Source organism: Callorhinchus milii, unplaced genomic scaffold, assembly GCF_018977255.1.
Source record: "Callorhinchus milii isolate IMCB2004 unplaced genomic scaffold, IMCB_Cmil_1.0 Scaffold3, whole genome shotgun sequence".
Classification (NCBI taxonomy): Eukaryota; Metazoa; Chordata; class Chondrichthyes; order Chimaeriformes; family Callorhinchidae; genus Callorhinchus; species Callorhinchus milii.
The window spans coordinates 83,978,992-84,000,936 of NW_024704744.1; the positions used below are offsets into that span (position 1 = coordinate 83,978,992).

The window sequence follows — 21,945 nt, forward strand, 5'->3', positions numbered from 1 at the left end:
GGTGATCTGATACTCGTACATGTAGTACTTCTGGGGCAATGAACATTGGCATTGAATGAGGTTTTTGTGTCACTGAGAAGTTTAACTGGTGAATTGAAATCAGATGGTGCTCCACTGTACTGTGGTAAAGGGTATACCATGGGAAACGGCTTGTAAAATGTTTGAAAATGAAGATCTGCTCTATCCAAGCATGCAGAAAATTGGGGGAGGGTGAAAAGAACTTCATTCTGTCACTTCACAGTTTTTTATTACCAAATCCGCCAAATAAAATTGGTCACTCATGCCATGGCTGTTTGTGGGACACTGCTGTGTGCAAACTGGCTGCTGCGTTTCACCCGCAAAATGCACACTTTATAGCATATCCTGTGAAACGCTTTGAGACGTCTTCATGATGCGAAAAGGCGCTATATCAAATACAAGGATTATTATTATAGTAACGTGGCAGTTGCTTTACAGAGATACACATATTACAATACTTACAATATTGTGGTCTCTAATGTCAGGAAGGAAAAGACCAAAAGTGGAAACGTTTAATTTATGAAACTAACTCCACCTAATGTAAATGGGATAAATGAAAGAGATGGCATTGTAGTCTAAAACCTTTGAATACAGTATTTGGTACATTTTATTTCCTTTGGACTCTAGGGGAGGTGAGAGGTAAAATAAATTGTTAAGGAAGATGGTTCGCAGTATAATCTTGATGATTAGCTATGTACGAAAGTAACAGATTAAGTTGTGCATGCACACAGGTGGTGTCTAATTGCATTAGTGTTGACATTTAACACTTTAATGGATTACCTGTACTGATTATTAAAAAATGTTGTTTGTTCCCTCTGAATCTGATGTATCAGAATGTACTAACTATTTTTTTTTCCCTTTTAAGTTCTATAGAAAATGTGTTGAAGACACTGGTGAAGTGCTGCCGACCGTAAGTACAGACGTTCTTATATTATTTTAGGAATTTTCAAAGCCAGTTTTAAGTGGCTTGGCTTTGTTCACTTACTGCAGTTTTAAAGGTTTGACTTTGGTTTCCCAAAGCATTTTCTCCAAATGTTAGCTTTAGAAATCTGTAATATTAGCAATTAGTCAACATTTACCATGTTATCCCACATTTTGGAACTCCCTCCATCTTCCCTCCACCCTGTCCCCTCTCTATCTGCCATTAATTGTTGTGTGCAATTGGCTGACGTTGTTCAGAATGTCTGAGTTAAATTATTTTCAAAGGCAATTGATCAACTAATTTTAGCCTGATGTAGGGAAATCCCGATTAACACAATTTTCGTTTTAGAAATCAATATTGCGTTGAATTTGGCTTGGGTTATGCAAAGATTCAAGAAGCTGTAATCAAAATCAGAAGCTATTAAAATCTAAAAATAAGTAAATTGGTGGGGTCAAAAGTTTAGTTTATTTGTGCCTCTATCTATAGATAGATTGCAATGACTGGCAAATCCTCACTGAGCACTGTTTTAATACACTGAAGAGGGGGTTGGGTGACCTTAAGCACTGTTGACAACGAAAGTTGTCAGGTGCGATCTGAAGACTGAAAAGGACGGGGCAAGTGTAACAGGCCCCAATGGTGGAGCAGAGAGGTTGAGGGACACGCAGTAGGGTTGAGATGGCTGAGTGAAAAGGGTGCCTTGACAACTAGGGTGTGAGCATGTGGAGAAGAAGGGAGGAAGCCATGAATTATGCCTTTACTTTTGACCTGTGATAAAATGTTTATTCACTGTCCACTCTAGACTTAAGATCAGAAGAGGGAAGATGAGCAAATAGTTCAGATTTAATTATTTTACGCAGGGATTGATGAATTGTAGAATGGACTACCTATGGAGACAGCGGAGGCAGATTGTGTCAGCAAATTCAAGAGGGCATTAGATAGCTATTTGCAAAATAATTCATTTGAGGGTTAGAGTGGTATAGGATTGTGATTGTGTTTTTAATTTTTGGTGGCTGATCCCCCCCAGTTGCACCACTTCCCCCTGATGACCCAACAGCAGATATTAGAAATGTTGAGTTGAGAACTCTATTTAACCTTTTTGGTGCTGTTTTGTGTTCCCACAGATTATTATTTTGTCTTGCTCTTTTTCTTGTAATCGCTCTGTAACTAATGTTTCCTGCTTTAATAAAAATGTAGTTGATAGATAGGAATGCCGGAAAAATATGATGTTGCATTAATTCATTTTTGCTTATATTAAAGCAATACAATTTTATTTGCTAAGTATTTAAACCTCTGAGAATTTCAGAATGGAATAGGTAAGGAATGTTGAGCAGAGTGAATTTACTTGGATGAATTTGCAGTGCTTAGATTTCATTGAACAACCTCTGCAGTTGTATTTTTTTTAAAACAAAATAAAAGTAAACTGTGAAGGATTCAGGAATGCATTCAGCCGAATTCTTTCAATATGGTTGTGCAAAACGTTGAGGCAACAAGAGAATCTTTTAATGTTGAGTACTTTCATGGCTTTTTTTTAAAAAAAGAACTCTGGAGAGATAATGTTAGATCGATGAGTCAGTTGTCTTATAGAGATGACTGCTGTGCTCTGCAGTTATCCCCTCCGCCTTGTCCTTGGCTTATTTCAATGCTGAATCAGAGACTGAACTAGTCATTTGGCTTAGCCTAGCAATATCTATGGCTCTATAAACACTATCTATAATGCAAAGTTTTTATCTTGGGTAAATATAATACATTTTATTGCATTTTATTGTATTTGATATTATTCTATAACGTCGCATAACATGCTATTAATAATAAGATCCTGGCAATTGTAATATTAATAGCAACGACCAACCTTCATTTCCCACATTCTTCCTTCAGATTAAGCACTTGACCTTCAGAATCAAATTTGATGCTAGGCCCCAGGCGGCTTGTGTTAACACATGTTGATGCTGCTTGGTTGTTCAAGGGAATATACGCTTGCTTTATAATAAGGTTAGAGTCAAGAGGGCCCTTCTCAAGCAAGATTTGTTAAGTGCAAGACAGCTTGACTGAGAATTGGTGAAACTTACCCACAGCTGATGGATTTGTGAATTAGACACTTGTGTGCAGTGTTTGTGCTCTTTACAGGTCAGAATGCTTCAGAACCAGTTATGCAAAAGTTTGAGGCCGATGGCACCAAAATCCATCCCTGTTTAGATTGCAGTGTGGAATGCTATCACCACTAATATCAACGTATAATGAGTATAATGAGTTGCAATTCTTTATTCTTCAACCTCTGACAAATTCTCAGGAAGCAAGTTGAGTGCTCAGCCTGGTTCTGGAAAAAGACCGAGGTTGGGGGGGTTGCGAGAGGAAGAGGAGGACAGTACATCATGTGGCAGTGAATTGTTTACTTGCTGTGTCCACTGTTGGAAATAGCAGTATTTTGTTTTATCTTTTTGTGTTTGTTTGGGTGGGGTTTATGTGACTTTTTTTTATTTCTGCCCATACTGCTTGTACTCTTCAGAGTTCTTCACTCTCATGAACCATGAAAGTAACCTGTTAATTTTAAGCATATGGGGTCCTTATTTAAGAGCAAGCCTCCGACAAGCAATCCTCCTCTAGTAATGAATCTGTAGTTATGCTTTCTGCTCGAATGCCAAATTCTGATCCCTATACAAGAAGGAGAGGTTAAAGAATGTTCTTAAGAAACATATTAGAAAAAAGATTGTTTCAGCAAAGTAAATATCAACATGCTGTATAATTTTCAGCTACATTGATCATCCTACTTGAACTGACAGATTTACCATCCGTAACATCGCCCGACTCCGCCACTACCTCACCCCTCAGGCCGCTGAAACTCTTGTTCATGCTTTCATCACCTCCAGGCTCAACTATGCAAACGCACTGCTTGTCGGCCTTCCCAACTCCTCCCTCCACAGGCTGCAGATAATCCAGAACTCTGCAGCCCGTGTCCTCTCCCGCACCAAACTCCGTGACCCCATTTCCTCCATTCTCGCCCGACTCCATTGGCTTCCTATCCTTCAGAGGATCCAGTTCAAGATCCTGGTCCTCACCTACAAAGCCCTCCATGGCCTCGCCCCACCCTACCTCTGCGACCTCCTAACCCCTTACCAACCCGCCCGTTCCCTCCGCTCAGCCGGCTCCAGCCTGTTCCATGTCCCCCAACCCACCCGCCCCACCATTGGTGGGAGAGCCTTCAGCCACTCTGCCCTCAACCTCTGGAATTCCATCCCCCAATCACTCTACCTCACCCCCTCCTTAGCCTCCTTCAAGTCCCGCCTCAAAACCTTCCTCTTCGACCATGCCATCAGCCACCCCCCTTCCCCTCCCCTCCCTTCTCCCCCCCCTAACCCCAGCTTGGGTCTGAAATGCTGTACACTGTCCAGCACCTTGGTTTGTCCTCCCGATGTAAAAAGCGCTATATCAAATGCAAGGATTATTAATATTATTAAGGCGCTACGCAAATGTAATCTGTTGTTGTTGCCTGTGTATGTTCTTGTTGCCATATAAAATTGAATCATACAAATGATTCAGCCTTATTGAAAGAGCTGCTATGTAACATAGCACACTTTCCTTGTGTGTAGCATGCATATTTTTGGGTATCATTTGAAATGTGCTGTTGGAAAACAGTTTTTTTTAAATGTTTGCTAAATGGAAGCGGTTTTTGTGCCCAGGTATTTTCCAGATAATGCCACGGCAGAGATGTTAGATGAATGGCGGCCATTAATGTGTCCTTTTGATGTCACCATGCAAAAGGCGATTAGCTACTTTGAAATGTTTCTTCCTACCTCCCTTCCTCCACATCTGCATCATAAAGGATTCAAGTTAGTATACTGTGTAGATTATGTTAGACCGCACAGCACAATTTTTTAAAATTTGTTATTTTTAAAAAAAAAGATAGTTTACGCTTCTCTTTCACACTCACTATTTCCCGGCTGATCTGCTCTTAGGCCTTTGTTCTGAAACTGGCCATCGATGATCAAGCCATTGCTTTTCCTCCTTCCTGTGGTTAGTGCTGAGCTTTTGACAGACAATTCGTTCTGATTGACTTAGACTGAGTATTTCATGTGTGCAGAATCAGTTGGATTCTATCACTGTGCTGCATCACCTAGTTAATGTTTTCAGTTCTAAACAAAAATATTGGAACAATTGTACAATTGTTTTTTAAATGTATACTCTTTTTTAAGAAAAAGTACACACACTTGGTTTTCTGCTGTTGCAATAGTAAACAAGTATGCTTTTATTAGTGGATGAGGTGTGCGGAAAGAATTGTTGGTACCTCAGTAATTCTGCACCACAACCAAAAGTAGAATGTGATTGGAATGTTTCCCTGAGAAGTATATTGTGAATTACTTTATGGTTATATATGGGGCTGGATTGCATTAAGCAATCATTAGAAATAGCAACGTATGTATCTTTTTAAAAGTTGTAAGATTAAAGTGTACTTGCCAAAAAAGTTGGAGGGGATTTTCTTAGAAGGGAAAGAAAGAAGTGAGAGAATCTTGGAGTAGATTGGATCTGCTGGATGAGCAAATTGCATAGCAGGCAAATGTGAAAAGCCACCGTGCTTAGCTCCAGTTAAGATGTGGCATCCTATTACCATGGAAAATATAGCTGTCCCAATTCATATATCAAAATCAAGTCAGTGTTCCAATACATTTCTGAGAAGAATGAATGTTTCGGCTAACAGCAATATTCAGCTGTCACATTTACACTTTAAAATCCATTTAGTTGAGTGCAATGTTGTTTAAATCTTGAGGATGAGTTCAAATGTACAGTAATTAATTGATCAAGATAGTTTTGTGAAAAGAGTTGTATATCACATGTTTATAAAATATGAAACATCTAGCTTGATTTATTTGCAGGCCTCATGTTTTGACTTTCCTTTTCGGTTTTCCGCAGGCTGTGGTTTGATGAATTCATAAGCCTTTATGTTACAGTGCAGAACCTCCCACAGTGGGAAGGGGTAAGCCTCTCATTTTCTAGACCAAAGGATCAGAAGCAACCGATTCGCAGAATAAATAAATGTTGCTAAATTAATGGTTTTGCAAAATTAAAACATGGCTTTTTATGTTAAACTACTAATTTACTCTTGCAAAAATAGAAAGGAAATTATAAAAGATTGCTGCTGTCATTTTCAATCTGTACCATCTAGTATAAAATATTAGGAAAAATCATTAGCTTGTTTGGTGTCCTATAAAATTCCAGAAGATACATTTTTATTTTTCTTAAAAAAAATTCTTGCCAATATTTCCTGCATGCTTTGCAAAGAGATTTTGGGGCATTAAGAAGACCTCTATTACTACAAGCTGAAATATGTTTATGAAAATTACAGTTGAACTTCAGTTCATTTTTTCTATTTGTTGACAGATTCTAGTAAACCTGTTTGCACGTTTGGCTATGGATACCATTGGGTACATAGATTGGGACGAATACATCCCAAAGGTAAAATACATTATTTTTGACAACAATAACTAGGTGTCTCTGAGATGTGAAGTTTTGAGTTGATAATCCTGGAAAATACTTTCATGATGTATTTTAACTACTCAAATAAGCCACTAATTTTCATACTGTAATAAATATTTGATGGCTTCGGAGATGCTTTGATCACAAATGATCAACTAACTACGAAAAGAAAATCGCTTCTTGAATGAGATTAATAACCAACATTAAAGTGATGAATACGATAGGAGCTTTAGCAGGTCATTAACTAGGGGTGGAGGGGGAGGGAGAGAAAGAGAGAAAGAGAGAGGAGGAGGCAAGAAAATAGAACTGAGTCTTCTCTTGTTCTCACTTTGCATCCATGCATGCACTCTTCCAGTTCTCCAGTTGGAGATCACTGGATAGGGATTGAGAGCAGATCCTTTGCTGGTTGATTTCCTCTCTTCCCCTATGTGTGGAGGTGGTGAGGGACTTTTAGTACCCTACTCTTCAGCTGATTGACTTAGTCATATTTAGAACTCTGTGTCATATGGTTGAACGTCCAAATCATTGTCCCATCAGTTTCAGCTGAAATTGTGCTGTTTTTTTGCAGTACTTGCATTTATCCACAGTTATTATAATAAATAACATACTGATTTTGCTATTTCTTGATAACTGTAGAAAAACTGTTGATTATCACACAGTGAATGCACAGTGATTAATATTACAATTATTACTGCTTTAGCTAGGACACCATCCTGCACCAGTGGTCAAAACTCTTTATCATATCAATAGGCTTTATTACACAAAAAGCCTGAAACCCAATAAAACTCCACAGTAGATGTTTTTAAAAAAACACACAATGTTTACAAGTGATTTCAAGGCTATATTCTTGTGTTGAGTTCCATCAGTAAACTAAGTGGGCTTTTATCTGCTAACACAGTTTGATGTCATCCAGACTCTTAAGATTGCTGTCCTGTAATCACTCCTAGGGATCTTCAATTCTGTATATGTTTCCAAGGCACTAAGTAACTTATATAAGTCTGGTTGTGGAGTCCTGTAGCTCAGTGGTTAGAGCACTCGCTTTGCAAGTGAGAGACCTGAGTTCAATTCCAGGCAGAGGGCGAAACCTTGGGCAAGTTTCCTTACTCCACACGCCTAATAATAATCCCTCCAAAAACCCAAAACAATAATTAAATTGGTCATTTTCAATCTACGACTGTTTGTGGGACATTGCTGTGCGCAATTGGCTGCCGCGTTCGCCCATAAATATGCAGTCAATTCACTTTACAGTGTGTTCTGTGAAGCGCTTTGGGACGTCCTCCCGACGTGAAAAGCACTAAATCAAATGCAAGGATTATTATTATTATAGTTATTTTAAAAGTTGCTAGCAGCTTGCAGGTTTCTAGATTTTACTTCTTAATTAATTTTACTTAATTAGAATATGAGAAGAATAAAGTTGTGTGTTTAATGTAATGGCAGCATTACTAATACCTTCATTTTTGCAGGTTTTCACCAGGTTCCTTAGAAGTTTGAATCTGCCAGTCGGAAGCAGCCAGGTCTTAGTTCCCAGATACTCAACAAATGCTTATGAAATCAGCCATGTGGTGCTGTGGATTGCCTCCATGCTGGTTAGTAAATTATTGATGGATCTTGCATGACTTCAATAACAAGTGACTTGTGCTTTTTTGAGAAATACAAGCAAGTGTTAGCACTTTTACTGTTTTAAGCTTCATGGTATTTTGCATCTTGTTGCGAAATGTAAAATTATTGAAGAATACCTATTCTGAAACTTTTAATTTAATAGGGTGGCCCAAGTAAACTGGCACAGAAACATCTGAACGGGTTGTTCAATAGCATTGCATCATTCTTCCATCCTTCTAACAACGGGAGATGGCTGGTGAGTACTGTTGGTCTTACTGTCTTGAACTGTCTAATAAGAATGGAATCATGAGCAGCAGTATTTATTCAGAGTAAATGCAAAAGAACCCTGTAACAACTTGTTGTTTTGGATCCACAAAATGCAACATTGGTTATCATGGGGCACAAAGCCAAAATGGCAACTATCAAGTTACTTCCTGTGTACTATGTTTACTGAAAAATGGCTGCTGTTGACATCGTTTCCTGTGCACTGTGCATTCACACTGGATTCCTGTGCTAAAAGTGGCTGACTTTCAGGTTGTTGGGTCACTCCGAGGTCACGTTTTGACCGTGGTACTGTGTCCTATGCACAAATGCTTTCCACATATGTAGCACATACAGCCGCGACCTGACAAAATCAACTGCAGATGCACAGGGCACTTCATAACAGGATTCTTCTGTAAAGTGTTCTGTGTGTGTAGCCCGGAGCTTGTTGTTTTGGTGAATAGTTTCCAACTAGTAGTTAATGCAAAAGCTGATGCTAATACATGGCATATCAACTGCAATACAGTGAGGATACAGGGAGGAGGAATAGATTGTAAGACAATAAAATGACACTCGGGAGAAAATGGAAAAATGGCCACTGAAAATATCAGTGAAATAGGGAAAGGCAAGAAAACTTGCAACAGAGAATAATGTTGAAGTATAGACACGAGACAAGTGTTCCCTAAAGTGAAAATGAAACCGAATCAAATGATCATTTCATTGTAATGAAAAAAAAGAGGATGGCAAAAAGCATTGATAGGAAAGTTAAACATTTAATCATGAAATTGAGGATGAGAACAGGTCTTTAAATGATAACCAGTGAGTTCACTTATGATTTAAGGACTATTGTAGTGTTGTCAAACACACACGTCCTATAGATGTGCTAGGGAACAGGTTTGGATGACATTTGACCAGTAAAGATTTACTTATATTTTAACCTATTAACTATAGAGTATATGTGTATTGTATCAACCTCATGAGAAACACATGTTGAAGAACAGTTCAGCATGTACTTACTGTCAATTAGCTGATCAGAAAAAGTTCTGATTGATCAAAAGAATATTCCAGGATGGAAACTCAGATTAAGGTGATCTGGGTTTTCAGGAATGTATGTGTTTTATCCTGTTGAAAATGGTGTGGTCATATTTTGTGGTTTTTTAAACAGTAAGGTATAGCCCAATTTTTAGAAATACTGACCTACAAAAGAACGTCGCATTCACTGTAACATTTTTGATGATTTAGGGAATAGACAGCTTAATCTCTATACCTTACTCCAATCCCAGTGTAACTACTTGGGAAGTTGTCATAGGTATACTTGACTGGGTTTGTGAATGTAACCTTTTTTATGTACTTAAAGCTTTGATTCACTTATATTTTCCTGCTTCCTCTTTCCAGTGGCTGGATCAGGAGTTCACTGTCCTGTTTATTTTTCACAGATGAAACTGATGAAGTTGTTACAGAGGTTGCCTTCCAGTGTGGTGAGAAGACTTTATCGCGAACGTTACAGAAAACCATCCTGGCTGAATACAGTACCCGACAGTCACAAGTTGACTGACCAGGATGTTACTGATTTTGTGGAGAGTATCAAGCAGCCTGTTCTGCTAGCTATGTTCAGTAAGACAGGCAGTCTGGAGGCTGCTCAGGCCCTCCAGAACCTTGCGTTGATGCGCCCAGAGCTTGTCATCCCTCCAGTACTTGAAAAGTAAGTTGTAGTGAGATGCTTCTTTTTCTGAATCAATAGTTGACTTGCATCACATGGATTGAAGTCAGTGATTTTTGTAGCCCCATTGCAGAGTTATGAAGGATTCAAATTTGGGTATGATCACGTTAAATTCATTTTAAAAGTTCCAATTAACAACAACAACAACAACAAGATTCCATGTATAAAGCGCCTTTCACGTCAGGAGGACGTCCCAAGGCGCTGCACAGTTGGGTCATGACCCGAACAGGGGGGAAATGGTCAGGGTGAGGGGAGGGAAGGGAGGGAGCGAGGAGGGGGGAAATGGTCAGGGTGAGGGGAGGGAAGGGAGGGAGCGAGGAGGGGGGAAATGGTCAGGGTGAGGTGAGGGGAGGGAAGGGAGGGAGCAAGGAGGGGGGAAATGGTCAGGGTGAGGGGAGGGAAGGGACGGAGCGAGGAGGGGTAAGAGAATTGAGAGGGGAGCTGAAGGCACGGTCAAAGAGAAAGGTTTTGAGACCGGCCTTGAAGGAGGAAAGGGAGGAGGCAAGGCGAAGGCACTGGCGGATGGAGTTCCAGAGCCTCGGGGCTGAGAGGCTGAAGGCCCGACCACCGATGGTAGGGCGGTTGGGGCGGGGGACGTGGAGCAGACCGGAGCCAGAGGAACGGAGGGTACGGGCAGGTAGGTAGGGGGATAGTAGGTTGGAGAGGTAGGAGGGAGCGAGGCCGTGAATGGCCTTGTAGGTGAGGATGAGGATCTTGAAATCAATCCTCTGGGGATGGGGAGCCAGTGGAGGCGAGCGAGGGTGGGAGTGATGTGGTCCCGAAGCCTGGTGCGGGACAGTACACGAGCTGCAGAGTTCTGAATGACCTGCAGCTTGTGGAGGGAGGTGGCGGGAAGGCTGGCGAAGAGAGAGTTCCCGTAGTCCAGCCTTGAGGTGACAAAGGTGTGAACCAGGGTTTCAGCAGCGTGAGGGGTGAGGTAATGCCGTAGTCTGGCGATGTTCCGGAGGTGATGGAAGGCGGTGCCAGTTGTGGTGCGGATGTGAGGGAGAAAGGACAGCTCAGGGTCGAACAATTAAGATATTGACTAATGAACCACCTCGCAGAGTGCTACAAGAAAGCATTGAGCTTCTTGATTTCGCCACATAAATTCTAACTCCCAACCAGACTATAGAGAGGAAACCATAAGGTATTTTATTATCATGCGAAAAACAAAGAGTTTTCATCAGGCAACCTTTCCTCCTGTATGGTATCATTCTAAATGGCCAGTTGCAAGTTAGTATTAGTAGAGAGCTGTCAGCAGTTCATCTGCTGACCTATCGGGTCCTAAAGATGGGTATAGGTGTAGGGAAAGATTGGAGAGCAGAATTAGCCCCAGTTAGGTAGTCTTATCTGTAAATGTTATTTATTTGTATTTGGTACTTAAAATACTAGAAGTCTAAACTTCTGTTTCACTGTATTATTGAAGTTCAGTTTTATATAAAGCTTTCACCCTATTTTTCCTTGATTTTCAGAACATATCCTGCTTTAGAGACACTCATAGAACCACACCAACTTACTGCAACACTGAGCTGCATGATAGGAGTTGCACGTAGTCTGGTCTCTGGAGGGAAGTGGTTCCCAGAAGGTCCAACACACATGCTACCTCTGTTAATGAGAGCGTTGCCTGGAGTGGACCCGAATGATTTCAGCAAGTGCATGGTATGTTCCTGCTAAATTCCTAAGCCATCTGTGGTACTGAAATTGAACCTTCTAAATAATATATGCACTTCATTTTTATATATATATACATAATATATATAGAAAGAATAGTTACACCATGTTGTTGAGACTTAAATAAAGTTTGGTTATGAAATCTGATCGCTTTCAATGTCAGTGACAGATTAAATATAGCATGGGTTTCAGCAAAGCTACTCTGACCAACAGTGTGGTTATATGATACAGACCTTCTCCTGTTGTGTTTTTTTATTACTCACTGCACTAATCTTGAGTGGGATGGTACTGACTTGGACTTCATGTAAGTGAGTTCAGGTGATGGAGAGACTAGAGATTCTTTAACACCATCAGTCTATAGTGGATTCAACCCCCAGTCAACCCAGTTCCCAACCACTTTTGGGTTGTACTGACACAAATCATTAATAAATTATATTAATTTGTTAGTACTCTATATAGTTATTATGTGACTGTGGTTATAACTACTTCTCTGCATATATTAATAATCATTTAAAAAATCTTTCCATATAGATTACATTCCAGTTTATAGCTACATTTTCTACTCTGGTGCCTTTGGTAGACTGTTCATCTGTCTTGCAAGAAAGAAATGACCTCACAGAGGTAAGTCAGCTTAATAAGTGCCAAATGTAATTTTCTTTTAACACCAATTATGATTGAAACTAATACTCTTAAGAAGACACAAAGAATAATTGTGAACTTTACCCCATCTATATGGAAGTTTCTTTGGAAAAGCAATTTTTAAACTTTGTTAAGTGTTTAATTTTGTTATCCATAGAACCATAGAAATGTACTACACAGAAGAAGGCCATTCGGCCCATCGTGTCTGTGTTGGCTCCCTTAAGAGCGATCCTTTCAGTCCCATTTACCTGCCTTTTTCCCCATACCCCAGTAGCTATCTCTTTATAAGGTATTCAGAATTTTTTTTTTACCCAGTTGATCAAAGTGATTACGAGCATTGTTCAAGAGACAACAAACCTTGAGTTAGATTAGAAGTATTTTGCCCTGGAGATATAAGATATGTGGAACAGACTTCCAGGAAAAATAAGAAAAAATCATTGTTAGTTAATTGGTTCTTTTAAAACAAAGCTGTGAATCGATATGGGTTGAGAAAAGGGATTGAGGCTTCAGAGAGATGATGATACTTCTAGATTGCCATGGAAAGTATAAGATCCTCCTAAAGGCTCAGATTTGCATTTTAAGTGCATTATGACTTCCTTAGTTGGGGAGCATAGCATCAATTCAGTCAGCACTACAGAAATTACTTTTACATTGTGGGAGTCTGGCACTGGTTTGGATAGGTTAGTTTTGTGGCTGCATTGACTCAGACGAGGAATGAGCATTAGGCCTGCTTTTGTGTGGATCTGCATTGAAACGGAGTAGAACATGTATAATTCAGCTGATGTTGCATTGAAAAATAACAGTTAAATTGTTGTATTTGGCTGATTTAAATGTGAACTACTGTCAACCATTAAATAAAAGGTCGAAATGCAACTTTATGATAAATAAGCAGACTGCATGTTTTTTTAAGGCAAACTTTTTCCTGTTTTTGTCTTTTTTTCTATTAACTCTGACCTTTAAGATTTAAGATGGTTTTCATCTTTTGACAAATGTAACTACAATTGACCTATTCTATTTCAGGTCGAGCGGGAACTTTGCTCAGCCACAGCAGAATTTGAAGATTTTGTACTTCAGTTCATGGATAGGTTAGTTTTGTGGCCGCATTGACTTAAGTTGAGAAATAAAACTGTTATTTCAATAAAATACAGTGTTAAAGGAAACATCTTAGAACCATAGAAATTTACTGCACAGAAGAAGGCCAATTCGGCCCATTGTGTCTGCTGATTCTAAAGTGCAATCCTTTCAGTCTCATTTACCTTTCTTTCCTTACACTCATCTTGTTGAATAGACCTTCAAAAAAAACAGTTAACAGTGTGTGTTAATGTAAGTTCTTTAAAACGCTAGATTCAAGGCTATAAGGATAAGTAGGGACAAAGATGATTAATGCCCGATGAATTTCATTCAGTGAAAGCACTATCTGCTATGCAAGTATAACGTTTCTATTTCTTACTCGTTTTGGCATTGTGACTTGTCTAAGTAAGATTGGCAGTCAAAATTGGAAGAGTGTTGTGTTGTGAACCACTAGCACATGGGTTGAGACCACCCAAGCTTGCTTGCAGTTATCAGTCAGAGGAGAACATCATTGCGTCATTTCAGGGTTGGATTTAAACTCTGGTCCAAGATTGAAAGTGCTTTTCACCAGCCAAGATTAGGAGGGTGGCTGCTTTCTGCTATCATCAGAAATATTTCACAGATCTTAGAACAGGATTTCCACTGTAAACCTTTTTAATAAGAAAATTGCTTAAAAATATTGAATAATATATTCATTAAGATACATAAATGACTTGCATGAAATGGTGGTACACCTCACCATTTCAGGTATTCTGGTGATTTAAATAGTGATTCTATATATTGATTGATCATCTTAAAAAAAGTACTAAAATAAAGAAGTCAAACCAAATTGGAATATAATTTGCATAATGAATATTAAAAATGTTTTGTTTATTAAAGAGAGATATTGTGTTCTCAAGAAAGCAAAGTGCTGCAGCTACAATGTTAGGAAAAATGCTGAAGTTTGGGATGTAATTTAATAATGCAGTTCTCAAAGGAGTCTGTTGTTACAATTGAAGTCTGCCTTGCTACTATAGGTTAACAAAAGTGAATCTGCCTTATGCCTTAAGTATTTTCCTGTTGAACATATTGGGGAAAGTGAATCTAATTCTTTTCAGTAACCTGTAAGAGAGGTAGGGAACTTAATGTCTGGTTGCTCAGTATGTTTATATTTTGGGTTTGTTTGCCCCAGGTGTTTTGCTCTGATAGAAAGTAGTACACTGGAACAGACCAGGGAGGAGACTGAAACTGAAAAGATGACACACATAGAAAGCCTGGTAGAGCTGGGACTGTCTTCAACCTTCAGCACTGTCCTCACACAGTGTTCCAAAGACATTTTTCAGGTAGGTGTTAATGTTGTCAACTTGTCCTGCAGATTAGGGTTAGCTGTAACCACACAGTTTCTGGATGGGACCATTACAAAATGGTTTGTAACATGTTCTTCTTGGAAAAAAAGAAGTTACAGTTCAATTTAATTAGTGTGTGTGCAGACATCACTTCATTGCCATAATTGTAGTTACAATTCGAAGTTTTACAGATATCAAAATCTTGGCAATGAGTTTGTAAATTCTATCCTACTGTTTACAGTTCTAGCCCTTTAGGAATCACAGTGAATCCAAGCTCAAATAGATTGTGGATTTTGTTTTCCTTCTAAAGGCTTATAGTTCAAATCATTTCGATTTACTGTATTCATTAGGAACTGTTGTATTAACTGTGTATGTGTATGGTTAGATGATGCATGAAAAATAAAGATTGGATTTGTAAGTCATCAAGTATAAACTGCTATTCTAAAGACTCTGAGACAGCAGCAAGAAGGAATTTCAAAACTGCAGGTGACTCTGAAAATTGCACTAGAATTTTAATTGTGTACTGTTTAGTAAGGATTATTCCAACTTTACCATAGTGTAAAAATGGTTTCCTAGAGCAGACAGGCAGGAGAGGGAAAGAGGGGAAAGGAATGACAAACAATTGGAACGTTTATTTCAGGCAACTGAATAATTGCACAACCCCTCTTATCCATTTTAATTTTAGGTCGCCCTGGAAAAAGTGTTTAACTTTGCTACAACAAATATTTTTGAGACCCGTGTTGCTGGCAGGATGGTTGCGGACATGTGCAGAGCAGCTGCTAAGGTTTGAAACTTCTAAAATTGATGTGCTGGCCTCTGGGACTGTAACATTGATTTAACCTGTTCAGTGTTATAGTAGGATTTTTTTCCTCTTTGTAATATTATTTTGATTAAACTTAATTGTGATTTTAGATTTTAACAAAAATACTTGACCTGCGGTGGTAAATAAGTAGAACAGAATGCTTGAAAACCTCAGTAGTTTGAAATAAAATGACTTGCAGAACTAGAAACATTTTACTGCAGATTTTCTTTAAATTGTATAGATTTTTTTGTGATACAAACCATAATATACTTCAGGGTAAAAATCTTTACAACCTGAACAATGAAAGAGAAATCATTCAAGTGCCTTGAAAAAAACAACAGCCTTTGGAGCTCTCAGGAATTTATCACTTGAGCTGTTATTGCCATAAAGCGTTAGCACACCTACAAAAAATTAATAAAATACCTGTACCTTATTTTCTTCATTATTCTTCATCTCTGATACTGCGGTTTTGGAGACTTGAAATGTGTTAAACTGAGGTGTTGCTGCATTTCGAGTCGCCACTAATTTTCACATTGATCCAGAGAAATCCTCTTCCACAGAATGTTTTGTGACAAGATGATGATTTGTGCACGTGTCATCAAAAAATTAGCACTTTCATTGGATTGGGGAAGACTTCAGTTGAAAGTCTTCTTTCAGAGTAAAATGTGCCATTTATTGCTCTGTGTATTACCTGCGTTAAATATGCGACATTGCTGTGTGCAATTCGCTGCTGAGTTTCACCCATAAAATATGCATTCAATTCATTTTATCGTATATTCTGTGAAGCGCTTTGACACAACAACAACAAAATTACATTTATAGAGCGCCTTTTACGTCGGGAGGACGTCCCAAAGTGCTGAACAGTTAGGTATCGGGGCCCGAGCACGGGGGAGGGGTGTTGTAGGGGTGAGGAAAAGCGGAGAGGTGGGAGGGGGACCAAAGGTATGGTCGAAGAGAAGCGTCTTGAGACCGGCCTTCAAGGAGGCAAGGGAGGAAGCGAGGTGAAGAGACCGTGGGATGGAGTTCCAGAGTATGGGGGCAGAGAGGCTGAAAGCCCGGCCACCGATAGTTGAGCAGGTCGGGCGGGAGATAAAGTGCTATATCAAATGCAAGGATTATTATAAAGCTTTACTAGACCTAATTGACCTTTTGGAATAAAATCCTATTCTGGCTTCAATGGAAAATTCATTGTTGAGTGCACTGATCCCAAAAATATTGCATTTTGCTTGGATAGAAATAGTTCTTTGATCAGCTGTTAATGTTATTGATATGTTTTTTTCTGAACTTTCTTTGTAATTTTTTCTAGTGTCATCCAGCAGATGCTCTGAAGCGGTTTGTGCCACACTGTTGCAGTGTCATAACTCAGCTCACCATCAGTAAGCCCGATTGTTTTGAAGCTTTAATTCTTTGCAAATAATGATGGGGTTGATTTTTTTGCTTCACTGATTAAATAGTGAAATGGAAATAGTTGTTCACAACCAATTTATATTAGCAGGATTGGCTGCGCCATTACTATCTCAGTTGAAGAACAAATAAGAGCGTGCAAAAAACAGAATTTCTGCAAATTCACATAGCAAATAAAAGCTGGGGTTGTTGAAAATTAAATTGTCTTCAGTTGGACATCAGGTCCACATGACAGATTCCTTAATTTCAACACTTCGTTTTGACCATTGTTCACATCCTATCTTTCGCGTTGTCTCCACTTTATCTCCTTAAATGGTTTCTCCTCTAGCCCCCGCACCATCCTGTGCAGCATTCTTCAGAGCTCTATCCTTGGTCCCCTCCTCTTCAATATCTATATGCTCCCTCTTAGTGACATCATCCGCAGACATGGGTCAACTTCCACATGTATGCGGATGACACCCAATCTACCTCTCTGCTTCCACCCTCGACTCCAGGACCACTGCTGTCCTGACAGAATGTCTGTCAGACGTCAAGTCCTGGATGAGAGCTAACTTTCTACAGTTGAAAGTCAACAAGACCGAGGCTCTCCTGATTGCCTCCCGTCAGCGCCTCTTCACCTAAGGCGCTGACAGCATCACCATCCAGGGATGCACACTTCACCTCACTGAGCCAGTCCGGAACCTTGGCATCTTGTTTGATCCTCAACTGTCCTTTCTACCCCACACCCGTACCATGACCTTCCCCCACCTCCGCAACATCACCCGGCTCCATCACTGTCTCACACCGTAGGCCGTTGAGACCTCATACACACATAGCATCCAGGCTCGATTACGCAAACTCCCTGCTTGTCGGCCTCCCAAACTCCTCCCTCCATAGGTTGCAGATCATCCAGAACTCTGCAGCCCGTGTCCTCTCCCACACCAGGCTCTGCTACCCCATAACCCCATCCTCGCCTGACTCCACTGGCTTCCCATCTCACAGAAGATACAGTTCAAGATCCTGGTCCTTTCAAAGCCCTCTGGGGCGTCGCTCCTCCATGCCTCTGCGACCTCCTAACCCCCTACCAGGTTCCAGCCTGCTTCATGTCTCCCGCCTCGCCCGCCCCACCATTGGCATACGGGCCTTCAGCCACTCTGCTCGCACCCTGTGGAACTGCATCCCACAGTCCCTCTGCCTCGCCCCTCCCTTGCCTCTTTCAAGACCTGTCTCAAGACCCTCCTCTTCGACCCTGCCTTTGGACACCCTGCTTCCCCCTCCACCCTCCCCGACCCTCAGCTCAGGTCCGAAACCCTGATTGTCCAGCCCCTTGGGACGTCATCCCGACGTGAAAGGTGCTAAAAAAAAAAATAATTTTGATGTTGTTATTGTTTGAGTGGTGCTGCATACAGATCCAAACTGCTGCATAGAAGCATTTCAGTGGTTAACCTATATCATAGTATTGGAGCTCGGCATAGAAAGATGTGCTGGCGTATCACCTTTATATCGTGACAGGTTTGATGACTTGTAATAACAAAGTATCAATGAGTGCAAGATGCTTATTTTTTAATTCTGTATAGATGATGATGTTTTGCATGAAGAGGAGTTGGACAAAGAGCTGCTTTGGAATCTTCAACTATTATCAGAGGTAAAATTGAGAATAAAGTATAAAAATGAGTTTTGTTCCAACTCAATTTTATTTGATATTAGATAGCCAGAATAATATATTCTAGCTCTACTTGCCCGTATATTGCACGTAACACAAGTTCTACTTGAAGAAATTGCACCAAGAGAAATTCCTATAGGCCAGCGTGATCTTCTTCTGGATACTGGAGGAGTTACCATTTACGAGACTGATGGCTTATTAAGGAATCCCTTAAGAAATATCGCACATTATATTCTGTTGCATAAAATAATGCAACTGCTTATTCTCTTTTACAAACGTCTTGTTTTAAAAACTAGAAACATAATCATAGGACATGTTTCCAAGAATAACATGACCTAATGTTAAACCTTTACCGTTATTTTTCACTCTCAGATAACCCGAGTAGATGGTGATAAGATGCTGGTATATAAGGAACAACTAGTCCAGATTCTACAACGAACACTGCACTTGAAATCCAAGCAGGGTTATTCTCTGGCTGGAAATTTGCTGCATCATCTACTCCGTTCAACTACACTAATTTATCCAACAGAGTATTGCAGTGTGGCAGGTGGCTTTAACAAATCTCTCTCAGAATACTTTCCTATTAAGGTATTGATGCTGTTGTGTTATTTTAGCAATTAGTTTAAATATTTATTTTCTTGTAACTATAGGCTCAAGGTATTTTCTTTTCTTTCCCTACCCGTCTCCAAAACATATTTACAGGATTGGGGAAAACCAGGAGATCTGTGGAACTTGCAAATCAAGTGGCATGTCGGCTCTCCAGAGGAGATCAGTTTTGCTTACTATGTGCTAGAAAAGTTTCTTCAGCCTGAACTGTCCAGACTTCAACGCTGTGCTGAAGGAGAATTAGAAATGTCAAGGTTTGCCACCACATTCACAGGGGGAGGCAGTTATAATGAAATTGTGGAAAAGTTGATCATAATTTGCATAGTGTTTTTTTCCTAGAGATAATTCTTCTGCAATTTGTTAACCCACTGCATTATACAGAACGTGTTGTTTATTATGCAAATTATTTCCATCTGTATCTATTATCTGTATGATAAGGGTTAAAAATGTTGACTAGCTGGATTTCTAATCTGTATCATGCAATAGAATGTGTTTATTCAATGTAAGTCACGATTCAGTTGTGGGAAGGAGCCACTTAATAGTAAGTGAATGATCCCAGTATCTTGAATCCTACCTCATTTAGACTAAAAGCGATGCATTATGTGTTAGAGCGATGGTTTGGGTGCCAGGCTAGTTAATCACAGGTAACATTTAACTATTTGAACGCTGGAAGTCAAGGAAAATTCTAACCTCCATATTAGGGGCTGTTTGAAGTATCGTTGTACATTATAACACAGACTAATATTACAGTAGTGAAGGTACTGAAGTTACAGGAGTAATTTTATTATTGTATCAAGTGACAGGTACCCAGAGACTTGGTGAAAGGAAAGAAAACTAGAGTAGCTAAGCCAGTTATCCCAGGAGACATCAAAGAAAACTACCCTGGGTGTAACTACTGGGATCAGGGCAGAGTATCATGAAGTTTTTCATAAAATGTCATCAGTACTATGCTACATTAAAGAATTTGTGAGGAGCTCTGTTTGAAAATGTTGCTAAAAGAACAATGGCAACAGTTGTGACTGCATAATTATAGTTTACATTTCCTTTCTGATGATTGTAATAAACATTTTTAAACATTTGTGGACAAAACAAATGCTGTAAGCACGGGACAAAATGCTGGCAGGTTAGCAAAAAGTGCCACGGCATCCAGTTGCTTTAAATGTAGATTGCAGCCTTGTGAGGTGGTTCTAAAAATAGAAATTTCAGCTGTTTCTACTGCCTAACCATTTGAGTCACAAAGATTTATAAACCAGAGGAAAGTTACCATTTTTTTTTTTAAAAAGTACATTTTCTTGTTTCAAGATAAATTTATAAAATGCTTAAGCTCATTAAACAAAACTTATCTACTCTTTAATGTTCTGTTCCCTGCAGAGATGACATGCAACAGAGTCTGTCAATTGTTCAGAACTGTTTGATTGGCTCAGGAAGTCTGCTGCCTTCCCTCGGAGGAGAACCGATACATGACCTGTAAGGAATAGTTAAATAAGATGCCGGTATCTAATAAGAACAACAACAGGAACTTGCATTTATATAGCCCCTTTCACGCAGGGTAGTGTTTCAGAGAGAATTGATTGGTACTGAAATGTTTGTATCCTTTAAGTTGCCCTGCGATTTACTGATTCCCTCCCCTTATCATGAAGCTTATCCCAAAGTTATAGAAAAATAAACAGTTAACGTGACCTAACTCTAGGATAACTCTCTGGTAACTCACTTAATTTTCATTCTATAAATATGACGTCCTAACAATGAACATCAGCTGCTTATTTGATCATCATTGAGAACATTAAAGTGGGACGTATGATTGTCTGGATTGCTGGTGGTTGAGATGCTCTCAAATTTTGATGTGCTTCAGTTGCAATGTCAGACGTGGGTCTTGTGTACATGTAAACCTACTGGCAGCACCCAGTATAATAGGAATGAAGTCTTGGGGTGTCCTCCTGACATGAAAGGCGCTATATAAATGTAAATTTGTTGTTTTTGTTATTATTGTCAGTCAACACTCACTAATTTCTGAGAAAAATGAACATTCATGTCACTCAGTGATGCTTTTACATCTTAACATCTGATACATCTGTATTGTATGATTATTTTTGCTCTATTGTAAACCTCTGAACTATTTTATATTTGTAAGGTTATATAATTGGTTTTCTTTGATGCAGGGCTCCAAGCATGGTGGTTTTGGAAGAGACCAAACTCTGTGTTGGTGTTAATTCTGGTAAGTAATGAAAAAAATGAGGTCTGTTTTCATTTACATCTCATAAACCCTGACTATTCCAGGTACGATCTCTGCCTGAATAATTATAAAATTAATTCTGTATTGTACTCAGAAGCTATCCCCGTTGAACCTCTAAAAAGTATGTGTATGACTGGAGCATTATATGTTTTACCTTGCGTTGGTATTAATGAAATTCAGATGAGGAAAAACTCACCTGAATGTCCCTGTGTTAAACCTCAAGATGTAAGAATTTCTTCCATAATGTCATTGGTGAAATGTGAATTCTTGGTGCTGTTGGTTTCAAATCCTGGCTTTGTGTGAGATTTCTTCTTTAATTCTGTTTGTTAGATTACACTGGAGAAAACTATAGGGTAGCGATTGCCCAAGTCCTGAAGAAACTTCTTTGTAAGTAGTAGGAAATATATTTTCACTATAAAATGTTAAATATTGCTTTGATGAACACATTATTCAGGTAGACTTTAAAGACACCGTGGCCTTATTCAAAAAGTGAAGTGAATTTTTTCATGGACAACAACAGATTGTCGCTTGTTACTGAGCGTTGTTTAATTTATTGTGACTTGATG

The 21,945-nt window shown here is 39.3% G+C and overlaps 1 protein-coding gene across 4 annotated transcripts in view; it reads left to right on the top strand.

Moving 5' to 3' along the window:
* Positions 1-21,945, top strand: part of psme4b (proteasome activator subunit 4b) — a 79,647-nt gene that overhangs the window by 24,071 nt on the left and 33,631 nt on the right. For all 4 annotated transcript variants that reach the window (XR_487784.2, XM_042332993.1, XM_007892417.2 and 1 more), the window contains 19 exons: positions 884-928; positions 4,615-4,764; positions 5,843-5,906; positions 6,311-6,385; positions 7,870-7,992; positions 8,169-8,261; positions 9,703-9,968; positions 11,459-11,645; positions 12,189-12,278; positions 13,317-13,381; positions 14,539-14,689; positions 15,378-15,476; positions 16,801-16,870; positions 18,455-18,522; positions 18,913-19,128; positions 19,243-19,400; positions 20,518-20,613; positions 21,306-21,361; positions 21,710-21,766. Coding sequence is in view for 3 of the 4 variants with exons in the window: in XM_042332993.1 (XP_042188927.1) it covers positions 884-928; positions 4,615-4,764; positions 5,843-5,906; positions 6,311-6,385; positions 7,870-7,992; positions 8,169-8,261; positions 9,703-9,968; positions 11,459-11,645; positions 12,189-12,278; positions 13,317-13,381; positions 14,539-14,689; positions 15,378-15,476; positions 16,801-16,870; positions 18,455-18,522; positions 18,913-19,128; positions 19,243-19,400; positions 20,518-20,613; positions 21,306-21,361; positions 21,710-21,766 (2,129 nt within the window). In the remaining variant the exon portion in view is untranslated. The remainder of the gene's footprint in view (positions 1-883; positions 929-4,614; positions 4,765-5,842; positions 5,907-6,310; positions 6,386-7,869; positions 7,993-8,168; positions 8,262-9,702; positions 9,969-11,458; positions 11,646-12,188; positions 12,279-13,316; positions 13,382-14,538; positions 14,690-15,377; positions 15,477-16,800; positions 16,871-18,454; positions 18,523-18,912; positions 19,129-19,242; positions 19,401-20,517; positions 20,614-21,305; positions 21,362-21,709; positions 21,767-21,945) is intronic.